The sequence below is a fragment of the Chrysemys picta genome, chromosome 11 (assembly GCF_011386835.1).
Source record: "Chrysemys picta bellii isolate R12L10 chromosome 11, ASM1138683v2, whole genome shotgun sequence".
Lineage (NCBI taxonomy): Eukaryota > Metazoa > Chordata > Testudines > Emydidae > Chrysemys > Chrysemys picta.
This window is the reverse complement of record NC_088801.1, coordinates 45,558,267-45,579,402: the sequence shown is the minus strand read 5'-3', so window position 1 is coordinate 45,579,402 and position 21,136 is coordinate 45,558,267. Positions and strand designations below refer to the sequence as shown.

Genomic DNA, 21,136 nt, shown 5'->3' with positions numbered 1-21,136 from the left:
ATACTTCTTTAACTTGCTGGCAAGGATACTGTGGGAGCCCCTATCAAAAGGTTTGCTAAAGTCAAGGAATAACACATCCACTGCTTTCCTCTCATCCACAGAGCCAGTTATCTCATCATAGAACACAATTAGGTTAGTCAGGCATGACTTGCCCTTGGTGAATCCATGCTGACTGTTCCTGATCACTTTCCTCTCCTCTAAGTGCTTCAAAATTCATTCCTTGAGGACCTGCTCCATGATTTTTCCAGGGACTGAGGTGAGGCTGACTGGCCTGTAGTTCCCCTGTCAAGGCAGGCCTACGCTATCCATCTGCAAAGCCTTGACCTGAATAAGATGACCCAAATCCTTCTCTCCTACATTCAGCTTTCCCTTCTCTTCCATGCTTTGCCTTGGCTGTTGTTTCAAGGCAATTGTCTTTCAAACTAGACTATTTTTATTTGATATCGTTGCATTTTTATTGGTACTGTAGCCAGTTCTCAATATTCCTGTGACAGGGTATGCCAGACACTCAGAGGCCCCCTGCTGGAGGCCTCCTGGCCCTGCCAAACCCTTCCCCAGAAAAGGGCAGTGGAGAGGATCCTCTAAACTGCCTAGAGTGGCTATATGGGACACAGCCAATCAGAGCCCAGCAGTCTAGTATAAGAAGAGCTGCAGGGCCAGAGGAAGTTCAGTGCCTTGCTGGAGCTGCAGGAGCATGGATGGGGTGTGGCTGGCTGATGGAGCTGCAGAACCCCAGACAGGGCAGTGCTGCCAGAAGCTGGGGAGTGTGAGGAGGAGCCCTGGTGTGCGGGGAGACTTTGGCAAACCAGTAAAGTGCCTAAAACCACTATGGCTTATTGTTAAAAAGCAACCTAGTCAGCAAGCTGTAAATCGGCCATTCAGCAAACTCAGCTTGACCAAGGCAGGAAGGGAGGGGGTTTTGGGGTGCCACGGAAGGGGCAGCTTGACTCCGTGTCCTTCCTGATGAGAACTGTGTTGAAGTTGCTGATTCATGCATTTTAAAAGAGCAGGAATGTCTATTGGGGTCTCAGAGCTGCAGACTCTGGAAAAACCCACACCTGGTTAATCAATAATCAGAAGGCACCTCTTACTTGAAACTGCTTACTTAACAAGGTTTCTTTAAGGGACATGTCATTCTATTACTGGTGTATAAATAAGGGGAAAAAGCTTGAGATAGTTGGACTCATTTGGGGACTCTTTTGGACTCTCCCTCTGGATACATCTAGCGGTCCCCACCGGCAGATGAAAGATTTGACCACCGGAAGCCTGCCGCTGTGTCACTCAAAAGCCACACTCCGCTTTGGTAATTATCAAGGGTTGGGGGTGTTTTACTAATCTTGTTGTGGACGTGTGTAAGTGCTTGAGACTAGTAAAGTTTAGCTTTAAGTGAAAGCACTCTTGTATTGTCCTGTTTGTGCCAGCCATCTATCGGTCGGACAGCCGTGTCTCCCCTGATTTATTTCCTGACACCTCCTCGCACAGAGTAAAGTTACCAAGAGCTTTGGGTTGAAAGAACCCCGGGTAGCACTGGTTGCTGGGACTCCATTAGGGCCAGGCCCTGAAGTAAGGGTGAAGACAATGCAGGGAAGTGGCCCAGCGAATTAGAGCACCGGTACGACATAAAGGGACACAGTAGATGGCTGCTACCTACAGGGTCCCTGGGCTGGGACCCAGAATAGTGGGTAGGCCTGGGTCCCTCCTTGCCCCACCCATTAGCCACTGGGGGAACTGATCTGGACATTGAGGTACCCCAGAGGGGAAACTGAACTGTAGTGGCCCATCTGGAGAGCTGTGACTAGAAAGGCCCCAACAGGCTGAAGACTTTGTCCCCAGGGAGGGAGCCCTCGGGCACCACACTATCCTGGAGCAGGAGCAAACTGAGAGAGAGGGCAGGCATACGCATTTGGCCAAGGGGATGCATGTGACAGGTGAGTGCACCCCGTTACAATTCCAAATATATCTTCTCTCTTTTCTGGGATAAAGATATACCCAAAGCAGATAGGTACAGTGTTAGGTGGGATGGTCATAGACTAGTACCCAAAATGTTTTATGTTTTTCCCATCCTCTTAGGTTGATAAGAATATTTTTACTGTTGTAGGTTTCAAACCTGTTTTAGGAGAGTGGGCGAGAAATGAGTATTGTGCTGAACACCTCTATTTAACAAGGCTGTAGCAGGGTCTTCCCATTTTGAACAAATTAAATACTTTTTAACTGAATTTAGTGCTTATGGAGGATGACAGATTGGCAGCAGTGAAGAATAAAGCTTTCTGCTTACTATGAGGCCAGGTAATGCAAAGGCAAGAGAGAGTCCCCCAGGAGGCATTCAGTCTCCATGCCCATGCAGGGTTACCAGATAGCAACTGTGAAAAAACAGGACAGGGGGAGGGGTTATAGGTGCCAATATAAGAAAAAGTCCCCCAAAATGGGACTGTCCCTTTAAAAACAGGGCATCAGGTCATGCCCATGCCTCCTTCGGCCTGTCTGCTGGCCCTGATGGCAATTGTGCTCTTATCCATGCCCATTAGGAACTCCACAGATCCTGGCTGTTACACAGCCAACATATGGAAACAATTTCCAGGCTTACTAGGTATCATTGAACTGGTGACCTGGAGGTGAACCTTGCACTATCCCATTACAAATTACCTGAATCCCCAGCCTTCTACAGGCAGCTTTTCGTTCCAAAGTTATATTTTATATCCTATTTACAAAAAGGCATTTGGAAGGAAAGGCATGTAAGCTCAAGTACCTTGGCTTCTATAAAGCTCATTTCCAGGAGAGCCAGTGTGTTACATAACTTCAGGTGCTGTCAAGTATATGGCTGTAAACTGTGTTACGCTGACATCTAGTGGAGATTTATTTCATCTAACATGATAAAACTGCCAATTATTCTAAAAGAAAAGCTCTTACAACTTGATTAATCCCAACAATGGGGAATCTCCAGGGAAAGCCTATTCTGAGCAGAGGCAAAACCTTCTAACCCTTTCCCCACCTCTGATAAATAACTAAGTAGCCAGAGATCTCTCTTTCTTCCTGACTCACAGAAACCAAAAGCAAATGGGAGGATTATCCCTCTCTCCCTCCTCCCAACTCTCCCCCATATTATATGGGGAGTTTCTGGGTCTTCCCTTTCTCCCTTCATGTGCAGTGGGGCTGCAGGGCCTTCCTTCTCAGCCCTGCACCCCTAGCATATTTGAGGGGAAGAAGTGGACTTGGCCATTCAAATACTCCCTCAAACTGGGAATGTACAGACAAGTACTCTACCTATGACTGAAACACCACTGTCTATGAAGCCAGTACATGAAGCTCTCAGTGCCCTTATTAACTAACCCCCACCTGCTCACTGATCAGCATGTACCTGACATGCCCCAGCGTGTAATGCTATTGTAACCCTCACCCACATGCTCAAAAACTTCCAACCTGGTCTTTTAAAACAAAACGCTGTTTCATTTTAGATGGTAATTTATTTTTTACAATCCCCAGATCACTTCCTGGTGAAAGCCAGGAGATGCTTTGAAAGCTGATATCTACCTGGTAAAACAGTGGACAAAGAGCTGATGGGACATTGCCAGAGTGCCTCACAATTCCTCCCTCAAGGAACCAGGTGAGGTGGAGGTAACAGAACTTCTCTCTTTCCTTTTCACAACCATGTGGAAATGAGGGGTGTTGGCAGGGGCAGGCGGCCATTTCTAAAGCACTTTACTAAAAGCGACAAGGGAAGAGCCTTCTCCTAAATGTGCCAGGAACAAGGTTCTTTCCCAGCCAGTAACAAGAAGCCAGACCCTCCAAAGATGTTTAGGATACTCCCATCACAGCACCGAGGAAATAGGCCAGTTTGCAATTGCTACAGGAGTGTCCTAAGTCAGTGAGAAATCACCCTTTCAGCTGATTAAACAACTGTTGTTGAGGGGCTCTGATGAGAAGCCTCTTTCAGTCCTCCTCACCTAGGCTGAAGCAGTGAAATTGGACTAGCTTGGGTTAAAGGAGAGAGCTTCTCAGGAGTGTAGAGGGTCCTTGTCAGAAAATGAACTAAGCCTAATGCCATTCAGAAAATCCAGCTTCAAGGCCAAAATGTTGAAATTGGGATGTGTAAAATTCTGAATGGATGGCCTTATTTACACACATCTCCCAATGAAGATAGATTTGAAACTTTGATATAAAATTCATTAAGGAGAATTTTACAAAATATTTCATTTAGTTGTGCAACTTCTATGAAGTTCAAGGGATTGACAACTATGAAGACCAATGTTTGGGACTAAGTGTTTGATTTGTCCTAGCTTTACTTTTTAATGCATAGTTCAGTATTTTTTTATCATCATCATTTTTCACATAATGGCCAGCTTCAATTTTTTTTTTTTTTGGTCTCATGTCAGTGAAAATCCATAGCAAAGCTAACAACCTTTGGATTTTGCTAGCTATCTAGTCAGTGTATTTGGCTGCCTCTGACACCTTTCATGTTCAGGACTTCAAAGCAAGTAGTCTCCATATCTAAGTCAATCATATAGCTCAAGAAATATAGAAATCTGCCTAGTTTTGATCCCTCCAGGATTCACTTAATACTACTTCCCTTAACACAACAACAATCCATTTTCTGGTTTAATTTTCCTGAACTATTTTAGAAATGCTTGGATCAAATATTATACTGCAGGCAATACAAAACTGTGGTTATGTTCAGTGAAGGTAAATTAGTTGCTTATGTTATATATACCAAACTAGATAAACATCTTTGCAAAAGGTAACAAATAGCATAATCATCAAGGAAAACCACTGTGTAATTTTGATTTGTGCTCTCTAACATAAGGGAAATAATTCAAGTCATATTCCATTAAAATATCTACTAAAACTATTTGTGCAATTTAAAAGGTAGATTATATGAATGTGTTTCTTACTGCCATTAAATCCATAGTTATTAAAACAGTTTAATTGGAAATCAACAATGGTACAACTGAATTAGAATGAAAAATGTTGTTGCATATTTGTAACAAATAATTCTGATAATGAACAATTAGCATACTAGCTCCAGCAAAAAACTGAAAAAAGAAACAATAGCAAGTTGCAGTCTGATCCAAATTTTCATAAATATAAAGAACATCTAAAGTACTGGAATATATAAGCACAAAGACAGGCTGCTACAATCACTGGCTGAAAGTAATCCCACCACACACAATTGTACTTCAGCAGTTTCATTTAGCTTCCATTTATTGTCCCTATATATCCTTTCCTACTGCTGTTGAGTGGTTCCTCAGATAAATGTTAGATCGCTGATGTCTAACTCAGCGGTTTGCTTCAGGGATATGTCCAGTTGGTGCATACTGGAAAATGGTCTCCCACAGGACTGAGGCTCACCCCTATTAGCTACCTATATCAGATCCCAAAAATCTCATCTATGACAGCTCACTCAGTGGAGCCTGGAATTTTTGCCATCTGGAGCTCCTCTTGAAATGATGGCCTGCCAGTTATTCTGTAGAGAGAGACAAAGCCCAGATTGATGACATGAGCTGGCTGCTGTTTTCACCTGGGCCATGCAGAAGCAGGTTGATAACTTGCCATCAGGGACCCCTTCTGTGCAATGAAACCTTCCCAATGTATGTTGCTATTAGTTTGTAAAGAACATATTCCCCCTACAAACAGCCAGTACCAGAAAAATACAAAATCTCCCTTCCAGGTTTACTGGTGTTCCTTGGAGAGCTAATGCCCATTTGATAGACAACTGCCACTCAGTGGTGGATTAGCCACTGGGGCAACTGGGCCCAGGCCCCAATTGGAATGTCCTGGTGCCCTGGCCGAGTCCGCCTGCCCACCCGCCCAGCGCTCCTGCACCCGCTCCCTAGCTAGAGGCAGAAGTAGCTGCTTCTTCCCCACACAAGTTGAGCCCAAGGGACTTTGGGGCCACAGGATTAATGTAAAGTGTAACTTCAGTTGCCAGCTCCTTGGCCCTCTCCCTTGCAGCTCTCTGTGGTGGCCTATGCAGGATCAGCAGGAAGCCCATTGGAGCTGCAAAGATATGCAGGTAAATATGTTTAGATAAATCATAAATCCCTTGAAACACAAGTATGTTAATGCACCATTATAAGATGACTGTGAAGGGCAGGATTGTGACTTGTTCTGTACCCACCTCACAGGTCACAACATCGGGGGGAGGGGAGAACCCCCTGGGGCTGCAGCTCCCCCCCACATGGACAGGCCGGCAAAGGGCAGAGCCTTGACTCTACCCTGCATGATGCTCTCCCAACACAGCTGAGCCAGTCCAGAATGAGAACAAATCTGCACCTGCTAACAGGCTGGCATAGACCTCTTCCTAGAAGTAGAGCTAATTCAGTTTCAGGCCTGCTTATGGGGCAGTGCAACTCCGGGCCGATTACATTCTCACAATCTAGCCTCAAGCGATACCCTCCTCTTCCAGTGATGTATTTCTGATAATCACAGGGCATTATGGCCTACACTGTATTTGATCACATTCCTTTTAGCTAGCTGATGTTTTACAAGGATAGATATCATAGACCAGGAAACTGCTGTCTTATGAATAATTCAGGAGCTTCTGTAAATATACAAATAAGGATATTTTAGTATATTAACTGCCTTCTGTTCCTTTAAATCTATCATTTTTCATGGGAAACTGAATACTACAGTATTTCTGAAAATGCCCTGGGCATAATTTAGAACAGCTCCAAAGCTGCTCTAAGTTACATTGCCTGCAGGCAGTGGCTGTAGTGGACAAGAAGTTGGCAGAGTGTAAATCTCCATTTGCCCCGGCATGCACCTTTCTTTCCCTCCCTGCCCTCCAACAAGCTTATGCTGAAAAGGGTGGCACAAAACTGCCTGTACTAGTTCCCTGTGTGCGGATTTCCTGTGATGGGGAATCCCTGGCTGCCCCATTAGGGTAGTTTTCCAAATGGTGCAAAAGAGCTGGAACCAGAGTGCTAGTTGAGCTCATTGTGTTTGACTTGCAAATCATGTAGATTCTGGAGAGGAAAAAGAAGGTCCAGAAAAGGAGGAGGGGGAATTTTGAAATTTTAAATACGTTTTTCACCAAAATGTCATTTATGTTGACATTTTCCAGGCAGCACTAGTTGGGGCTAGGAAATCACAGAACTGGATTTTTAATAAAATAAAAGCATACTCACTGATTTGCCAGGAGAGATTATTCGCAGTAGGAGAGCTAAGACAATGGATTGTTATACACTTCAACTTCTCTTTTGATTTAGCATTTCAAATTGGCTGTAGGGGTTCTTGGATGCAGTCAGGACTGGAAGAGATTTCTCCCCAACCCCAGGGAAACAGACACACGTGCTCATTTAACAACTAATTGATTTATTTAACAATACAAATTTTCTTTCTACTGCTTGGTTTAGCAGAGAGAAGTTGAGAAACAAAATTAGCTTATTTTTTTAAAGTTTAAATGTTTACACAAAAACAACCTTTACTTCAGTAAATATAAAATTTACACACACAAACTACATTAAAAAGAACAGAATCATGACAAACCAACAAAAGGATGGGAATTCAGAGTAAAGGACCAAAATGTCTAGGAAGGATAGAATGGGGCAGTGTTAAGAAGGCATCCCACTTGTACACCTAGGTATTTGAAGTCTGATGTGTGATATGAAACCAAGTACATTAAAATAAGAATTACATCTCTTTTATAGCATATCTTTTGTGATTATAAGTATCTGAATTCTGTAGGTCACATATTTAATATGTGAAATATATATTTTGCCCCTTATTGGAAATTCATTGGAGTGTTGTGCATGCATTCTTCTACGTACGATGATCATCAAGGTCTTTGAAGTCTCTCTCCAGACTTTAGTTATCTTTTGTATGTAGCATAGTTGCTTGGTTTTTAGAAGCATGTTTTTTGCCAATATGTATTATTTCTCACTACGTACAACTCTGTAGTGAGAAATTGAGGTTGCGTTTAGCAGTGGTTCCCAGTACTTTGTTCACTTGCACTAGTTTATTACCACACTAAGATCTCCACTGTATTGGCCAGTTCCATAACTCTTATTCCCTTCACAGCCCAAGCTCCAAATCCACCTCACAGCTCCTAAATAGATCTAGTTTGGGATATATAGTCCTGTGAGCCACCTTGAGGAAACAGTACAAATATTTAGAGTAGAGCAAATGACACATGCTAAAGGCCACCTGACCCAAGAACAGGGATTTAACAGTGATAATTAACTTTAGATAATCTTTAAATTCTTCCACTGCTTTGATATTAAAACCTTGAAATTCTGCTTTCTATACATTTAACGTACAGAACATCTTAATAATGGAAGAGCTACGTCTCCAAAAACACAAGGTCACACAGGAGAGAATTACTTTTAAAAAGGGAGCCAATTATTTATAAATTAGTTTTAAAGGGATCAATGAACATTTTAGCTGTACTCAATTACTCAAGGGTCATCACTACAGTGATCAACGCTCTAAAGAGAAAATTAGTGACTGTACTTTTCAAACTGTACAGAATATACACTTGCATTTTTGTTGCACACAAGATTTCCTGGTGAGAAGCCTAAAAGTCTCTTCTGATTTTTAGTTTCACTTGCAATAATGCACTTCCCCACAAGTGTTTCCAATCTCTTATCATTATAATAATCCCTGCCTAAATCTCCTCTAGTCCTTTCTTTCCCAGAGAGCTGACAAAGCATCCAGTCGGGCTTTGGAAGACTCTTTTCAATGGACAATTGCAGTTCTCTGGCTGGGCGAGCCACATTCTTGCCATTAAAATTAAGAAATGAAGCCTCAAGCTATCAAGAGCCTGGCCTTGCTCCAGCTGAACAAATTAATGGAAAACTCAGATTGACTATTATGGGAGCAGGATTTGGCCCATATAATTTATCCACAGTAACTGCCATATCAACCTCTCACTAACTGCTCTCATTTTAACTTAAATAACCTTCTTAGTTAAAAAATACGGGAAAATATTTCCTGTTTAAAAAAAAATCCAGTGGAATTTTTTTACTTTTAAACAATCCAGAGGTATACATTAAACATTTAATAGCAAGCCTTTGCTTGTGTATATTAATTTACCAGATGATCCATCGGGACCTGTGATACAATAGCTTTGCATCACTGTTATATTTAAATTCACTCAAATGCTAATTTAAAGTAGGAAAACAAAGAAACTGCTCCTTGGGGAACATGTTTATTGTGTTTGAGATGATACACTGGGTGCTCTCTGAGCTACAAAGGGGAAAAGGAAATCCTTTCATTACAAACTGACAAAGGTAAAAGTTAAAACAGTTTTCACAACAGCATGTACCACATATTGGAAATAGATCTGGGTTTAATACAAATGACATAATTCCTAGTAATCTACAGCTACCTTTAATAACTTCATACAGATAATGAATTAGGCTAAAATGCACTATAATATTTGGTTGACTTCAGGAACAGTATCCTTAGTACATCACAAAATACATTTTGATATCCCAAAGAAGCAAGACTTGCAAGTAGGCTTTTTAAACATAACTAATCTACAGCTACAAAGTTCTACTCCTGATAGCATTTACCTTTTTTAGGGGGCAGAATCCCGGTCTTCAAAAGGATAAAAGCAGAGAGTAGAATCAGTATAACATATACACAGAAGTCCGTATTGTAAAGGCTATAAAGATTTGTTGCACACTGTAAAGTTGCCTCCTGCACCCTCACAGAGCACAAGTAGTTTGTCATTTATGTTGCATATCTCTTGGTCCACTGTCTGGCTATCCTGTCATGTTCTGCTCTGTTGGTCAGGTACTGAGTGGCTATGCTTCCGACCAGAGGATCAGCTGTAATGGTTTGGGGGTAAAAGGAGAGGAAGATAGGGAAGAAAAACAGCATCAGAAATCATTCTATTAAAAAAAGGAAACATTAAAAAAATTACTTGCTTCCCAATATACTCTCTTTGTTAGGCCAGAAAATGCTAGGCTTTGTAGCAGAGGGCTTGACACATAAGACATTTTCAAGAACAAACACCCAAAGCAGAATGAATAGGAAGGATTTTAATCTGTTTTGATTATCTGCAGGCTCCAACATTTAGTTTATTTAAAAGAGAGACAGACATCTGTGTTAAAATGTTATAGCTTTTCATTTTAGCTGACTGTCTGAACAACAGCTACAGGCTAGGAGTTGTGTAAAACTAGAAGCAACCCATGAGCCATTTGTGTCTGGAACTGCTTGATATTATGCAATGTATATAGAATATTTTCACACTTTTAAAATGTTAAACTAAAAAAAAAAAAACTTCACATGCCACAGGAGGCCAAACTGCTCCTGTACAGATTAACACATCACCAGTCAGAGGTGACAAAAGCATGGTCTGAAAGATTTCCTCATGACACCCTTAAAAGAGCAGCTGGTTACTTCCAAGCTTATTAAATACCACAGAGTCATCTACATTTTCATACAGTCGCACCAGACTCTACCGCCTCAACTGGAAGCCCATTCTCCTGATTGGTCCCTCATAGAGTATGTCTACACTGCAAAAAACAAACGCATGCAGCGAGGCGCAGGTATCCAGGCCCCAGCACCAGGGGAAGCGCTCTCCCCCAGTCTCATTCAATTTGAGCTCTGGCTCCCTGGTCAACTCATTCCCAACTCAACCCCTTTAACAACTTGAAATAAAAGAGAAGGAAAAGCAGGGGAGCTGAAATGTTGTTTGTTTACAGGGATAGGATACACCATTAACATTTTACCTTCTTTGCTTTCCCCCTTCCTTTATTTGAAAACAGAGTGTAGCTTCGAATGAACAAACATGAAAAATTGGATATTTCATAGAGTAACTGTATGTGCTAATTTACAACATTTTTATGAATGCAAAGTGCTGGATGCATAGTGTTGTGTATATTAACGAATTCAAGGCTCTTTCATGATAAAACCCTTGACCAAATCCTGCTCCCATTTAACCTAGTGTAAATCCAGAATAAATCCATTGATTTAAAAGTATTGGCCCCTATTCCTTCCAGTTTGTATTCTCTTCCCCTCCCCTCCCCAAAAAATATATTTAAGGAGGCTGAACAGGAAGGTGTTTTTCATATAATGGTCAAGTGGTTAAGGCAATGGACAGGGAGTCAGGAGATCTGGGTTCTGTTTCTGGATTGTCCACTAACCTGCCGTGTACTATTGGGCAAGTCATGTCAACTCTCTGTATCCCCGTTTCGTCCTTCTGCAAAACGGGATAATGCTATTTACCCTCCTTAAAGATGGATGAGTGAAGAGAGACATATGAGAGCTAAGGACTGATGTGCAGATCTTGGCTTTGGCTATGCAAAGGCTAGAAAATATATTACAGGGAGCAATCTTGCCACAATACACGTTTAGATGGATTTAAATAAAACAAGGGGTTTTAATCTCTAATCTCAAACATCTATTTTGAGAATGACAGAATTATTCTGTAGAGAATCATCTACTGAATCATTTTTGCAGCAAATGAGCAAGAGTTCATGCTTGGTAAATTAGAATTTGCTTACCAGGATTGCAGTCTGTCAAGAGAGAACAAATAGACAGCAAAACTTTTGAAATAGTCAAAGCAGGGCTCCAGTTGTCTTTCAGAATATCCAGACAGATGACTCCCTGACTGTTGATGTTGCAGTGATAGATTCTGGTACGGAAAGTAACCTAAAGTTACAGACAAAAATCATTAAATGTTATCTATGAATAGCCTGTCCCTAGCTTTTGGTAGCAGAAGTTTTGAAGGATGCACTCTGAATGGAGCAGAACTTCTGCAAAGACCTTTCTCGTTCACTGCATATTTTGTAAAATGCACTTTATTAAAAAAGTGCACATTTTGCTTCATTCATTGTAACTCTGCAGGAGTCTTGGCCTCATTCACTGCACATTTGGTAGGTAAATCACTTTTATACAGACTCTTTGGCATGCACACAGAGTCATACATAGTACTACAAATGCAGCGTGTATTCAGTATAAATATTATATTGTGTTTGAGTAACAGTATGATCATGAGCAAGACTATATTACAATTTATTGCAATGCATACATATGAAAAAATGGACAGGGTTTGGCTTGCATGTGTAATCTTAGCTTTATCTTTTCCTTACTTTTCTGTACCTAACTGTGCAACCCTAGTATCCATTTAAATATTGCTTTTTAGGGAATGTATAGCTATTGTCATCTTCAAAGCATTTTACATACTAAATCATCATCACATCCCTGTTAGGCAGGAATTACTATACTTATAACACATTTCTACTGCAGTAAGTGCCATCATCCTTCTGTTTTAATTGATTTCAGATTAATATTTGTATAGTATGAAAATGGTTTCTGTGCATAAACAAAATGAGTGAGAAATATTTCAATGCATTAGTTGCAGAAGGCACAGTTTATGGCAGAGATGAGTAAAACATCCATTTTCATTTTACTGTACTTTGGGAGACAGCTGAATGTTTGATGAAACTCACCCAACTCACACAATAGTATAAGCTTGATGTGGAATTAGAAATATTCTGCAAAAACTCTTCATCATTCCATGAAAACAAATTTACACCAAAGAACGTTATGGTTTGTGTTTTGTGCTTTTCGGGAAGTCTGAGAATGCATTATTCTTTATGTTGTAGGGCCCCAAGGAACCAACATACATAAATAAATAAAAAAGACACTTCAATGTGCAGTGGCAGTCAAAAAGGCAGATCTAATCAGTTTCAGTTACACTGACATTGTATAATAATGGATACTATCATAGGATTCTTACCCAACCAGAAGGTACAATGTAACATTTTTTAGTTGAATTTATTTAGTTCTAATATCCTTTCTTTTTGTTACTGATTGCTATGAAACTTATGTGTAAAGAGAAGATATCTTTTATTGGAATTAGTTTTTCACCTATTACTAGGGCTACCAGATAGCAACTGTGAAAAAAAGGGGACGGGGATGGGGAGTAATAGGTGCCTATATAAGAAAAAGTCCCCCAAAACGGGATCGTCCCTTTAAAAATGGGACATCTGGTCACCCTACCTATTACTCCTGACCAATTACTTTAGAATTATCACTCAATTGATCACTAGGAAAGTTGGAAAAAAACAGTATGAATTCTGAAGCAGACATATTTCTGGAAATTGTTCGCCAAGATTTTCAAAGGTGGTTTTGGGGCATCTTTTAGGACATCTTAAAGGGGCCTGATTTTCAGAAAATGCTGAGCACTCATCTGAAAATCAAGGCCTTTCTCCAAAAATCACTAGTCATTTAAAAAAATCTTGGTTACTATAAATAAAAACCTTACCCTTACCTTTGGTGGCTTGAATGGATAATCAGATGAAAATGTGATATCCAGGAAAAAAACACCTCCTTCATATACAGAACCTGGGGGTCCAAGTATAGTTGATCTCCATTCATAAATGTTATCTCCTTTAGGGCCAGCACTATTTAAAAAGAGAGAGAGAGAGAATCAATTGTACCTTTGTGAATAACATATGTAGTGATTACCTTTTTACCAGTTATTATGTTTAATATCAATCATTTACATGACTTCAGTAGGTGCCAAGCTTCTCATTGACTTCAGTGGGGGATTATTGGTTAAAACTAGGCATTGTACGTAGGTACCTAGCTGAATCAGGACCTTACTTCTTTTGAATGTTCTGGCAATGGACTGGATTAACCATTCCATGTTCTGGCAATGTAGTGGATTCATTGGACTATCACTGTATTAAACACAATTCCCATCTTTGTGTTTTGGAGTATTTAGCTGCAGTAAGCTTCTGTGTTCTGTCCTTCCAGCTACATGGAACATACATATAAAAAAGAAATTATACCTCACACCCATTCACTGGCTCTGGGGCATTAGAAAAAAATTGTCACAATTTATATTAAGGGCACATTTATGAATAGTTTATAAAGGGGTAATATAATAAACAATTAATAGATGTTTTGATAAGTGGTTAATTGATTTAGAGCTTGTTAGGCTCCAACAGGTGAACAGATTGTTTGTAACCATGGCTTATAGCCATCTATAAACACCTTCTATGGATGTGCTTATACCCAACTGTAAAATATACTACTCCAGTCTGTAATATCTATTAACCATTTATAAAATTAAATTATAAAAGTACCTTAAAGTGTGATTAACGAGTGTAGTAGTGTTGAGCTGTTACATGTTTACTGTCACTTGTTTAGGATAAGATAGAGTAAAATTTTGTACTCCCTACCCTGGAAAGTTTAAGGTTCTCTTATGGGGAAAAAAAATAAGGAATTGAATCTATTGTAACACAGCACCCCCAAATTAATAGGAACACCCATATTTCTATATTTGTGTTACTAAATGCTGTATATTTTAAAAATGGTAATATTACAGACATTTTCCTCAGGAAGGAAAGCGCATGTTATATAAATTTTCTAGCAACTGAATTGATGTCAATGTTACAAAACTGTTTATGAAATAATGAGCTAACACTTTCCCAAGTGTTGGGATGTTATAAAATGTGAGAGTCTGTCTAGATTCCTTCACAAATATCCAAAACAAAACTATTTCTCCATAAAGCAGGCACTGATTTAAAAAAACATAAGTAAGCCTCTACAAAACCATAATTTAAGGTAATGTTTTGATTTTACATTTGCAGATTCCTCTCTTGATGAGATCCACGCTGATGGCTGTGCAGAGTAACATAGCTTGAGAAAGTGGCAATATGAGCACTCATGTCTTACTATAAACCAGTTTCTTTCCTGCTTTAATACGCAGAAGAGGAACTTTTTCATCATCATGCATCCACACATCCTGTGTCATAAACAGGGAAGCATTTTTTAGCCTTAAGATGACATTCAAGAGACAGACAAATGCTGATTTTAATTATGAATTCTCTTCCAGTTATAATTCATAGCTTATTCATGTTTGTTAATCAGTGACTGTTTTATGTATTAAATAATTAGTCTGTTTGAGGCCTTTTCTTTATATTGCAAAAATAATCAGGAATTCTAGCTAGCATTTTTAAATAAATTTTAAAAATAATCTCTGGTGGTATTGTAGCTATTGTCCTTTTACCAAAAATAAAAGTAGACAGCTTCCAGGTTATAATTATTTTAACTTTGTTGAAAAGAAATACTATGGATAAAATTTGGGCCTGTAAACCTTGACCCATGTCCTTTTGATTTGTATTGCATGTACGAAGGAGTTAACAAAAACTGCAGATAAATTTTAGAAGAAAAAAAGTGAAAACTGTGTAGGAGGATGCCAAGCAATAGTTCTTAAGGTTGCAGTAAATTGTTTGTACCTCACATCACTACTGTAGATTATTCCATTCATGCTTTCTAAAAAGCAATTAACATAAGAACTAAAAATACTGGAGCAATAATGATAATATTTAAAACCCACATAGGCCACTGAAAAGTTTTAATTAATTCTTGATATTCATCAGGCTTATAGCTAATTAATATTATGCTTGAAAACTAAATTTCTATGAAGCGATTCAATTTCAGCATTAGTTGTCCTAATGGTTATTTTATAGTCTAATGCAGAGGCTAGTGTTCTTGCCTCATGTGTCAGCTACCTTTCTCTCATACAACTCTAATGGCTGGATGGCATTCAATCAGATTAATGAAATAGCTGAATTACAATAGCGACATATTTCAGCCAAATGAATCAGTCACAATTAAGTACTGCTATGGCGTCTAGCTTTGAGCCAAACTATCTGGTAATCACTCGCCATCTTGGAACAAGGCACCTATCCGTTAACAGCCCAGTATCTAAGTGCAATAACTCTCCATTTATTATTTAGTGTTATCTTCTATGCTACTATTAGTCCTATGTAAAAGGATAAGGTTACATGTAGGGAGGAGAATGCTATTTTGAAGGTTAGAATATTCTCACCTTTATAAGAAGGGAAGAAAGTGCCCTATTGGTACAATATTCAACATCCCTCTCACAGCTGAGAAAACACTGCCACAACTTCAGAAATAAGATAACACTGTATTTACTCAAAGGAGAAAATTGTTAAATCAAAAGGTTAGTCATTGTATTACTTTTAACTGAGGTTTGGGAAATGTGTTACAACAGTTGGAAACAGTACCCCATGCTCCAATGGTGTGAGAGATACTTTAGCTTCATTAGTGACTGAAAACTTCAGCAATTGCGACATTATTGGTATGTGGAGACCATACTAAAGAGTGTAATACACAGCTAAGACAACACACCAGGCTATTTCCAATCAGTTTTTTTCTACAGCACATTCAAGCATTAAATACTGAACAGCCGCTGGCTAAATTTACCAAGCTACATTTTATTCTTTTCTCTACCTGTCGAACAGAGCAACACTCCCTCTCTCACAGTGCTGATGGAGTATGACTGACACGAGGATCAGCAAACCAGAGACTAGAACTACTCACAATAGGATCAGGGCACCAAGGATCCAGTGATTAGAGAGATTGTGGAGAGCATTGGAACCCAAAGGCCTAATTCAGCAAAGTGTTTAATCATGTGTCTACATGTAAAAATGCAAATAGCCCCATGGCCCTGATTCTCCACTAGGTCAATATGCAGCTTAGAGATAGCGGAGCACGGTGGCTGCAGGGAGCCAGATGCAGCTCGCGGACTCAGGCCTGGCAAAATCTAAGGGGCAGCCCTCACCTAGGCCAGCAGAAGATTGGGAGTAGTGGAGATTTGCTCTGGCACACATATATATCTAAGTATTCTAGCTATGTAGCATATCGGTGCAGTTAATTACTACTGTCTTGCTGCCCTACCACATTAGTTGCCGGCACATCCAAAATTCAGTTAACACACTTTAATAATGCAATTTTTTTTATTTTTTTTTGCAAATAGGCTAAACAAATCAGACAAAGGAACAAAGCAATCACATTTTTTCAGTGATGAGAAATCTATGCTTTAAAATTTACAGAAAATTTTACTTTATAGGTTAAAAAAAATTGATTAGTGCAATTAGAGATATATTGCTAAAATAAAGTTAACCAAAAACAGCTGCTCCTTAAATACCTGCTGCTTCACTGATGGGAAGGACTGTGACTCAGGGTATGTCTACATAGAAGCTGGAAGGTGTAATTCCCAGCATGGGTACACATACATGTGCTAGCTCTGCTCAAGCTGCCTAAGGGCAGGTCTACACTACTGCTTAATTTGATCTAACTTACACTGTGCATAGGTGTGGAAACACCCCAGTGAGACAAATTTCCCCACTGGCGCTATGTTGGCAGGAGACACTCTCCCACTGACAGAGCTTATGCTTCTCACCGAGGTGACGTAATCACACTGACTCCCATCAGCATGGCATGTCTTCATCACAGCGGTGCAGCTGCGCCGAAGTAGACTTGCCCTGAGTACAATCTTGGCCAACCTCCAGGTACAAAAAAGGGTGGCAGCCCGAGCCGCCAAAGCCACTTTGCTATTTTAAGGTGCTATCATGTGCATGTTTACCTGTGCTGGGAATTACACCTCCCTGTAGACCAGTGGTTACCAAACTGGGGTTCACGAAATGTTACAGGGGGTTCTCGGGGAAAAAATTCCCTAATGGCGGACACAGCGGTTCCTAGGGACCCCGGGCAGCATGGCGCTAGCAGCCTGGAGCCCCTGGACTTCCAAGAGCTAAGCAGATCAAAGCAAGCATATCTATCACACTGAGGAGATTTAAACTTCAAGACTCCTTATAAGAAATGGAAAGGGAGGTGGATATTTTTTGCTGTTTTTAAAATTAAATAGGCAGCTAGTATTGTTTTTAAAATTATTATGAAGAATATGTTTAAGCTTTGTTGTAACGTGCGTTGTTTGCCTGGACTACACAAGACCTGAATGCTTATGTAGGAGGAACTCTTTGAGTTGGCTTCTTAAATACCTTCATACTGTTTCACATCTGATACTCCTTGATGAAACATAGGAGCCTTGTCTCATAACAGACTTATTCAAAGTGATTCAAGCTACGGAAGTGAGATCTTGGAAGAGTGTTGCCATTTTCATAATGTAATAAAAATAATGTAATTATAAATAATAATTAATATTAGTGTGCAATAAGCATGTCATAAAAATAAATTTTATATTTCCAAGATCACTGCTTTTATAATTTATACTCAGGTAAAGGAGAAAATCCCTGGAAATATTCATTTTTAGGAGGGGGTTCGTGAGACTTGACATTTTAGTGAAAGGGGTTCACAGGTTGTTAAAGTTTGGGAACCATTGCTGTAGACATATCCCAAGACAAGACAAGGGACATATACATATCTTATCTGAATGACAAGCGGAAGCAATATACTGTGTAATCCTATGTCTGTAACCATTGCTCTCCCATACTCCTTTCCCTGGCCATCCTTTTCTTGCAGGGCATCTAAAATTAGACCTGGTCTATACTAGTCTTTTCTCCCTAAAACTTCCTGCCATTGCTAAAACCAGTGCAGCTCTAGTGTAGAAAAAGTGCCAGCAGTTTTATTCTCATGTCTTCTACATCTGCTCTGGATGAGTTAAGTGATGAACAAAACTGCAGGAGCCTGGAGACATGTCTACACCAGGACTTCCATCAATGCTATGCTTGTGAAGTTGCCACATTGGTTGCAAAGGTGGAAAACGTTTGGAGAAAAATATTAGTGTAGATACATCCCTTGGCCCTGATCCTGCAATGAGCTTTGTGTGGGTGCAGCGGACTGTCTGCACAGAGATCAGGGTTTTAGTGCTTGGTCCTGTACCATTGATGTCAATGGAAGCAGAAGCAGGCTATTAGCTTATAAGTTCTTTGGGACAAGGAATTGGTCTTTTTAGATGATTCTGTAAAGTGCCTAGGATACTCTGGGGCAATTTGAAAATAAACACAAATATAATTTCTAGTATGAATTTGATCTGAGATTTGTAGCACTACAAGACCAGTGAAACAAAAACATCTCTTGTCAGAGTGCACCTGTCCTTCCTTATAAAGTGTGAGTTTGTACAAACACTTGTCCAGAAGGTGGACTGATCCTGAGATTTCAATGGGAGCTTCCCATGACTGTACCGGTTTTGGACAAAAAACTGAAAACAAACAAGACTTGTAATTTCATCCACTCTTTTTAGGATTCTTCCAGTACAAAAGAGAGAATCCTAGGAAGCTTTCTGCCATCAAAGCCCCAATTTATTCAGCCAAAGATTGTTCATCAATATTGAGGTGCGCTTTGTTTCATAGGTACCTTCAGCGCCATATTTTTACAGACACCACCATTTTGTCTTGACTAGTCATAATAATGGATGTATATTTTTTCATGAAATACAGTTTGTATGTACTGGTCTTATATTAATTTGGTGCAAGAGTAGTTGGTCAAATTTACCAGTCTATTATGCACATCAGTGAAATGTAGGGAAAATTATTTTTATTCATGTACTTTTTATTAAATGTTAGAATTACAATATGAATGTTCTAATGTGCTACACTTCCTCTCTGAGCCTAATGATTAGGATTCCTTGTTACAGTTCATTAAATGCATTCAAAGCGCCCACCTGGAGCCAGTTGCAGGAACTTTGCCTAAGACAATACTTTCTAACTTAACTGGTGCAAGTGACAGTAAAATACCATATATTATTAAGTATTCTTCCACTGACAATACTTCTCATTTTAAATAATTAGACCTAAAATTTAGGCACGATTCATAATTTCATAATGGTGGGGTTGGGTAAATAAAAAGGAAGGGGGAGAGAAAGGTAATTTACAGCCACTTGCGCAAAGTCAACTCTATGCTGACCTTAGTTATGGGAGGTAATGGAGGACTGTAATATGCAAAGGTAATAATGAGATGTAATAAAGGGAAAAAAGATTGGCTGAATACCAGGAAAACGTCCAAACAATGGGATCTGTCAGACTGTACAACAGCCTCCTAAGACAAGCTCTTACAACTGCAATGGACACGGGGTGACCGAAAAGACCTTTCCAGTCTCTGATTGGAATTCCTTCCCAACCAGGGCACTGAAAAGTTAAAAAATAAAATAAAACAAAAGATACTAGTCTATAGCCCCATTATGGCTGCCAGAGTGGGGCAACAGCCATAATGCTGATGTCAGTGGAGGCTTCCCCCAGCATGTGAGAATCACTGAGTGGCATAAAGCTGCCATAACCATTCCTATGCCACTCACCTTTTCAGGCATGACTCTGTATAAAGTGGCAGGGTTGGAACAGCTCTAATTCGGGGATCCCCACATGTCAGAATGGCCCCTTAGGATGCTGAGTGAATCTAAGACATTCTGATTTATGGTGGGGAGTGGCCTTGTCCCCAGGCAGCTTCAGGCATCCAATTAAGCTGCAAATAGGGCATATTTAGGCTAACCAGTGCAGAGTGGTATTGCTGGGGCAGTGAATGGGAAGACTGCCTGAGTCACTGTGGGAGTGATGTAGTTAGGACAGCAGGCGTGAGAACTGAATGATGCTGCTTGTGCAGAGACACTTTGAAAGAGTCCCCTAGAAGCAGGGCCGGCTCTGGCTTTCTGGCCGCCCCAAGCAAAAAAAAAAAAAAAAAACCTGCGGCGTGGCCGGAGCCAGGGTGCAGGGGGACTCCCTGCCCTGCAGATGTGCCCCGGCTAGCAGGGGGAGGGGGAGGGAGCGGGGAGAGAGAGAGAAGGGGGGCGGCCAGGGCTTCAGCAGGGCGCTCCCGTCCTCCACGCTGCTGCCCCCTACAGGGCGACCGGAGCGGAACCAAAAAAAAAAAGCGGCCGTGCCGCCCTAGGATTGGGCGGAATGCCGCCTCCTACAAGCTGCCGCCTCAGGCACCAGCTTGCTCAGCTGGTGCCTGGAGCCGGCCCTGCCTAGAAGGTAGAACCAGGATGTGACCTTACCTGGCTGGAGGCTGAGTCATGAAGCAGCTGTACAGCGATTCCATAAGTGACAGGAGAGCGGCAATGGTGGAAGGGGCACTGACCTGGGCGGAGCTAATACCCAGAATTGCCAGAAGCCACTGAGCGGTGAGTAGAGTACCCCTTTTGCGGTGACAAAGCCCTTTTTGCAACCTTTGCTATGTTCCATAAGTGATGACATTGAAATGCGTCAGAGTAAAACTTTTGTGAATTTCAACCCTGAGACACTTAACAGGGACCCAGCAGGAATGGAAGTGAAGTCAGTGTGAAATGAATTCATTATTTACATTTACGGGGATTTCTAGAGTACTTAGCACCACAGTATCTGAGTGCATATGTGTAGAGCCCTGCATGGATATAAAACTTGTATCTGCATCCAATCTGCAAACACGGTCCACAGCTATA

General features: G+C 40.5%; 1 protein-coding gene and 1 long non-coding RNA gene across 8 annotated transcripts in view; one reads left to right on the top strand and one right to left on the bottom strand.

Moving 5' to 3' along the window:
- The first annotated feature begins 1,113 nt into the window (after window positions 1–1,113).
- Window positions 1,114–14,929, top strand: LOC122174728 (uncharacterized). The gene is made up of 3 exons (XR_006176937.2): window positions 1,114–1,303; window positions 3,481–3,601; window positions 14,547–14,929. It is a non-coding gene; the product is annotated as an uncharacterized LOC122174728 (long non-coding RNA).
- Window positions 7,289–21,136, bottom strand: part of UBE2E3 (ubiquitin conjugating enzyme E2 E3) — an 82,821-nt gene continuing 68,973 nt past the window's right edge. For 6 of the 7 annotated variants that reach the window (XM_065561923.1, XM_005300495.5, XM_005300494.5 and 3 more), the window contains exons 4-6: window positions 13,220–13,352; window positions 11,448–11,595; window positions 7,289–9,767 (exon numbers count right to left, since the gene is read on the bottom strand). In XM_065561923.1, coding sequence (XP_065417995.1) covers window positions 9,670–9,767; window positions 11,448–11,595; window positions 13,220–13,352 — 379 coding nt within the window. In that variant the 3' untranslated portion in view covers window positions 7,289–9,669. Of the gene's footprint in view, window positions 9,768–11,447; window positions 11,596–13,219; window positions 13,353–13,554; window positions 13,708–21,136 lie in introns of all 7 variants that reach the window. The other variant, XM_042860660.2, reaches the window with a different exon arrangement.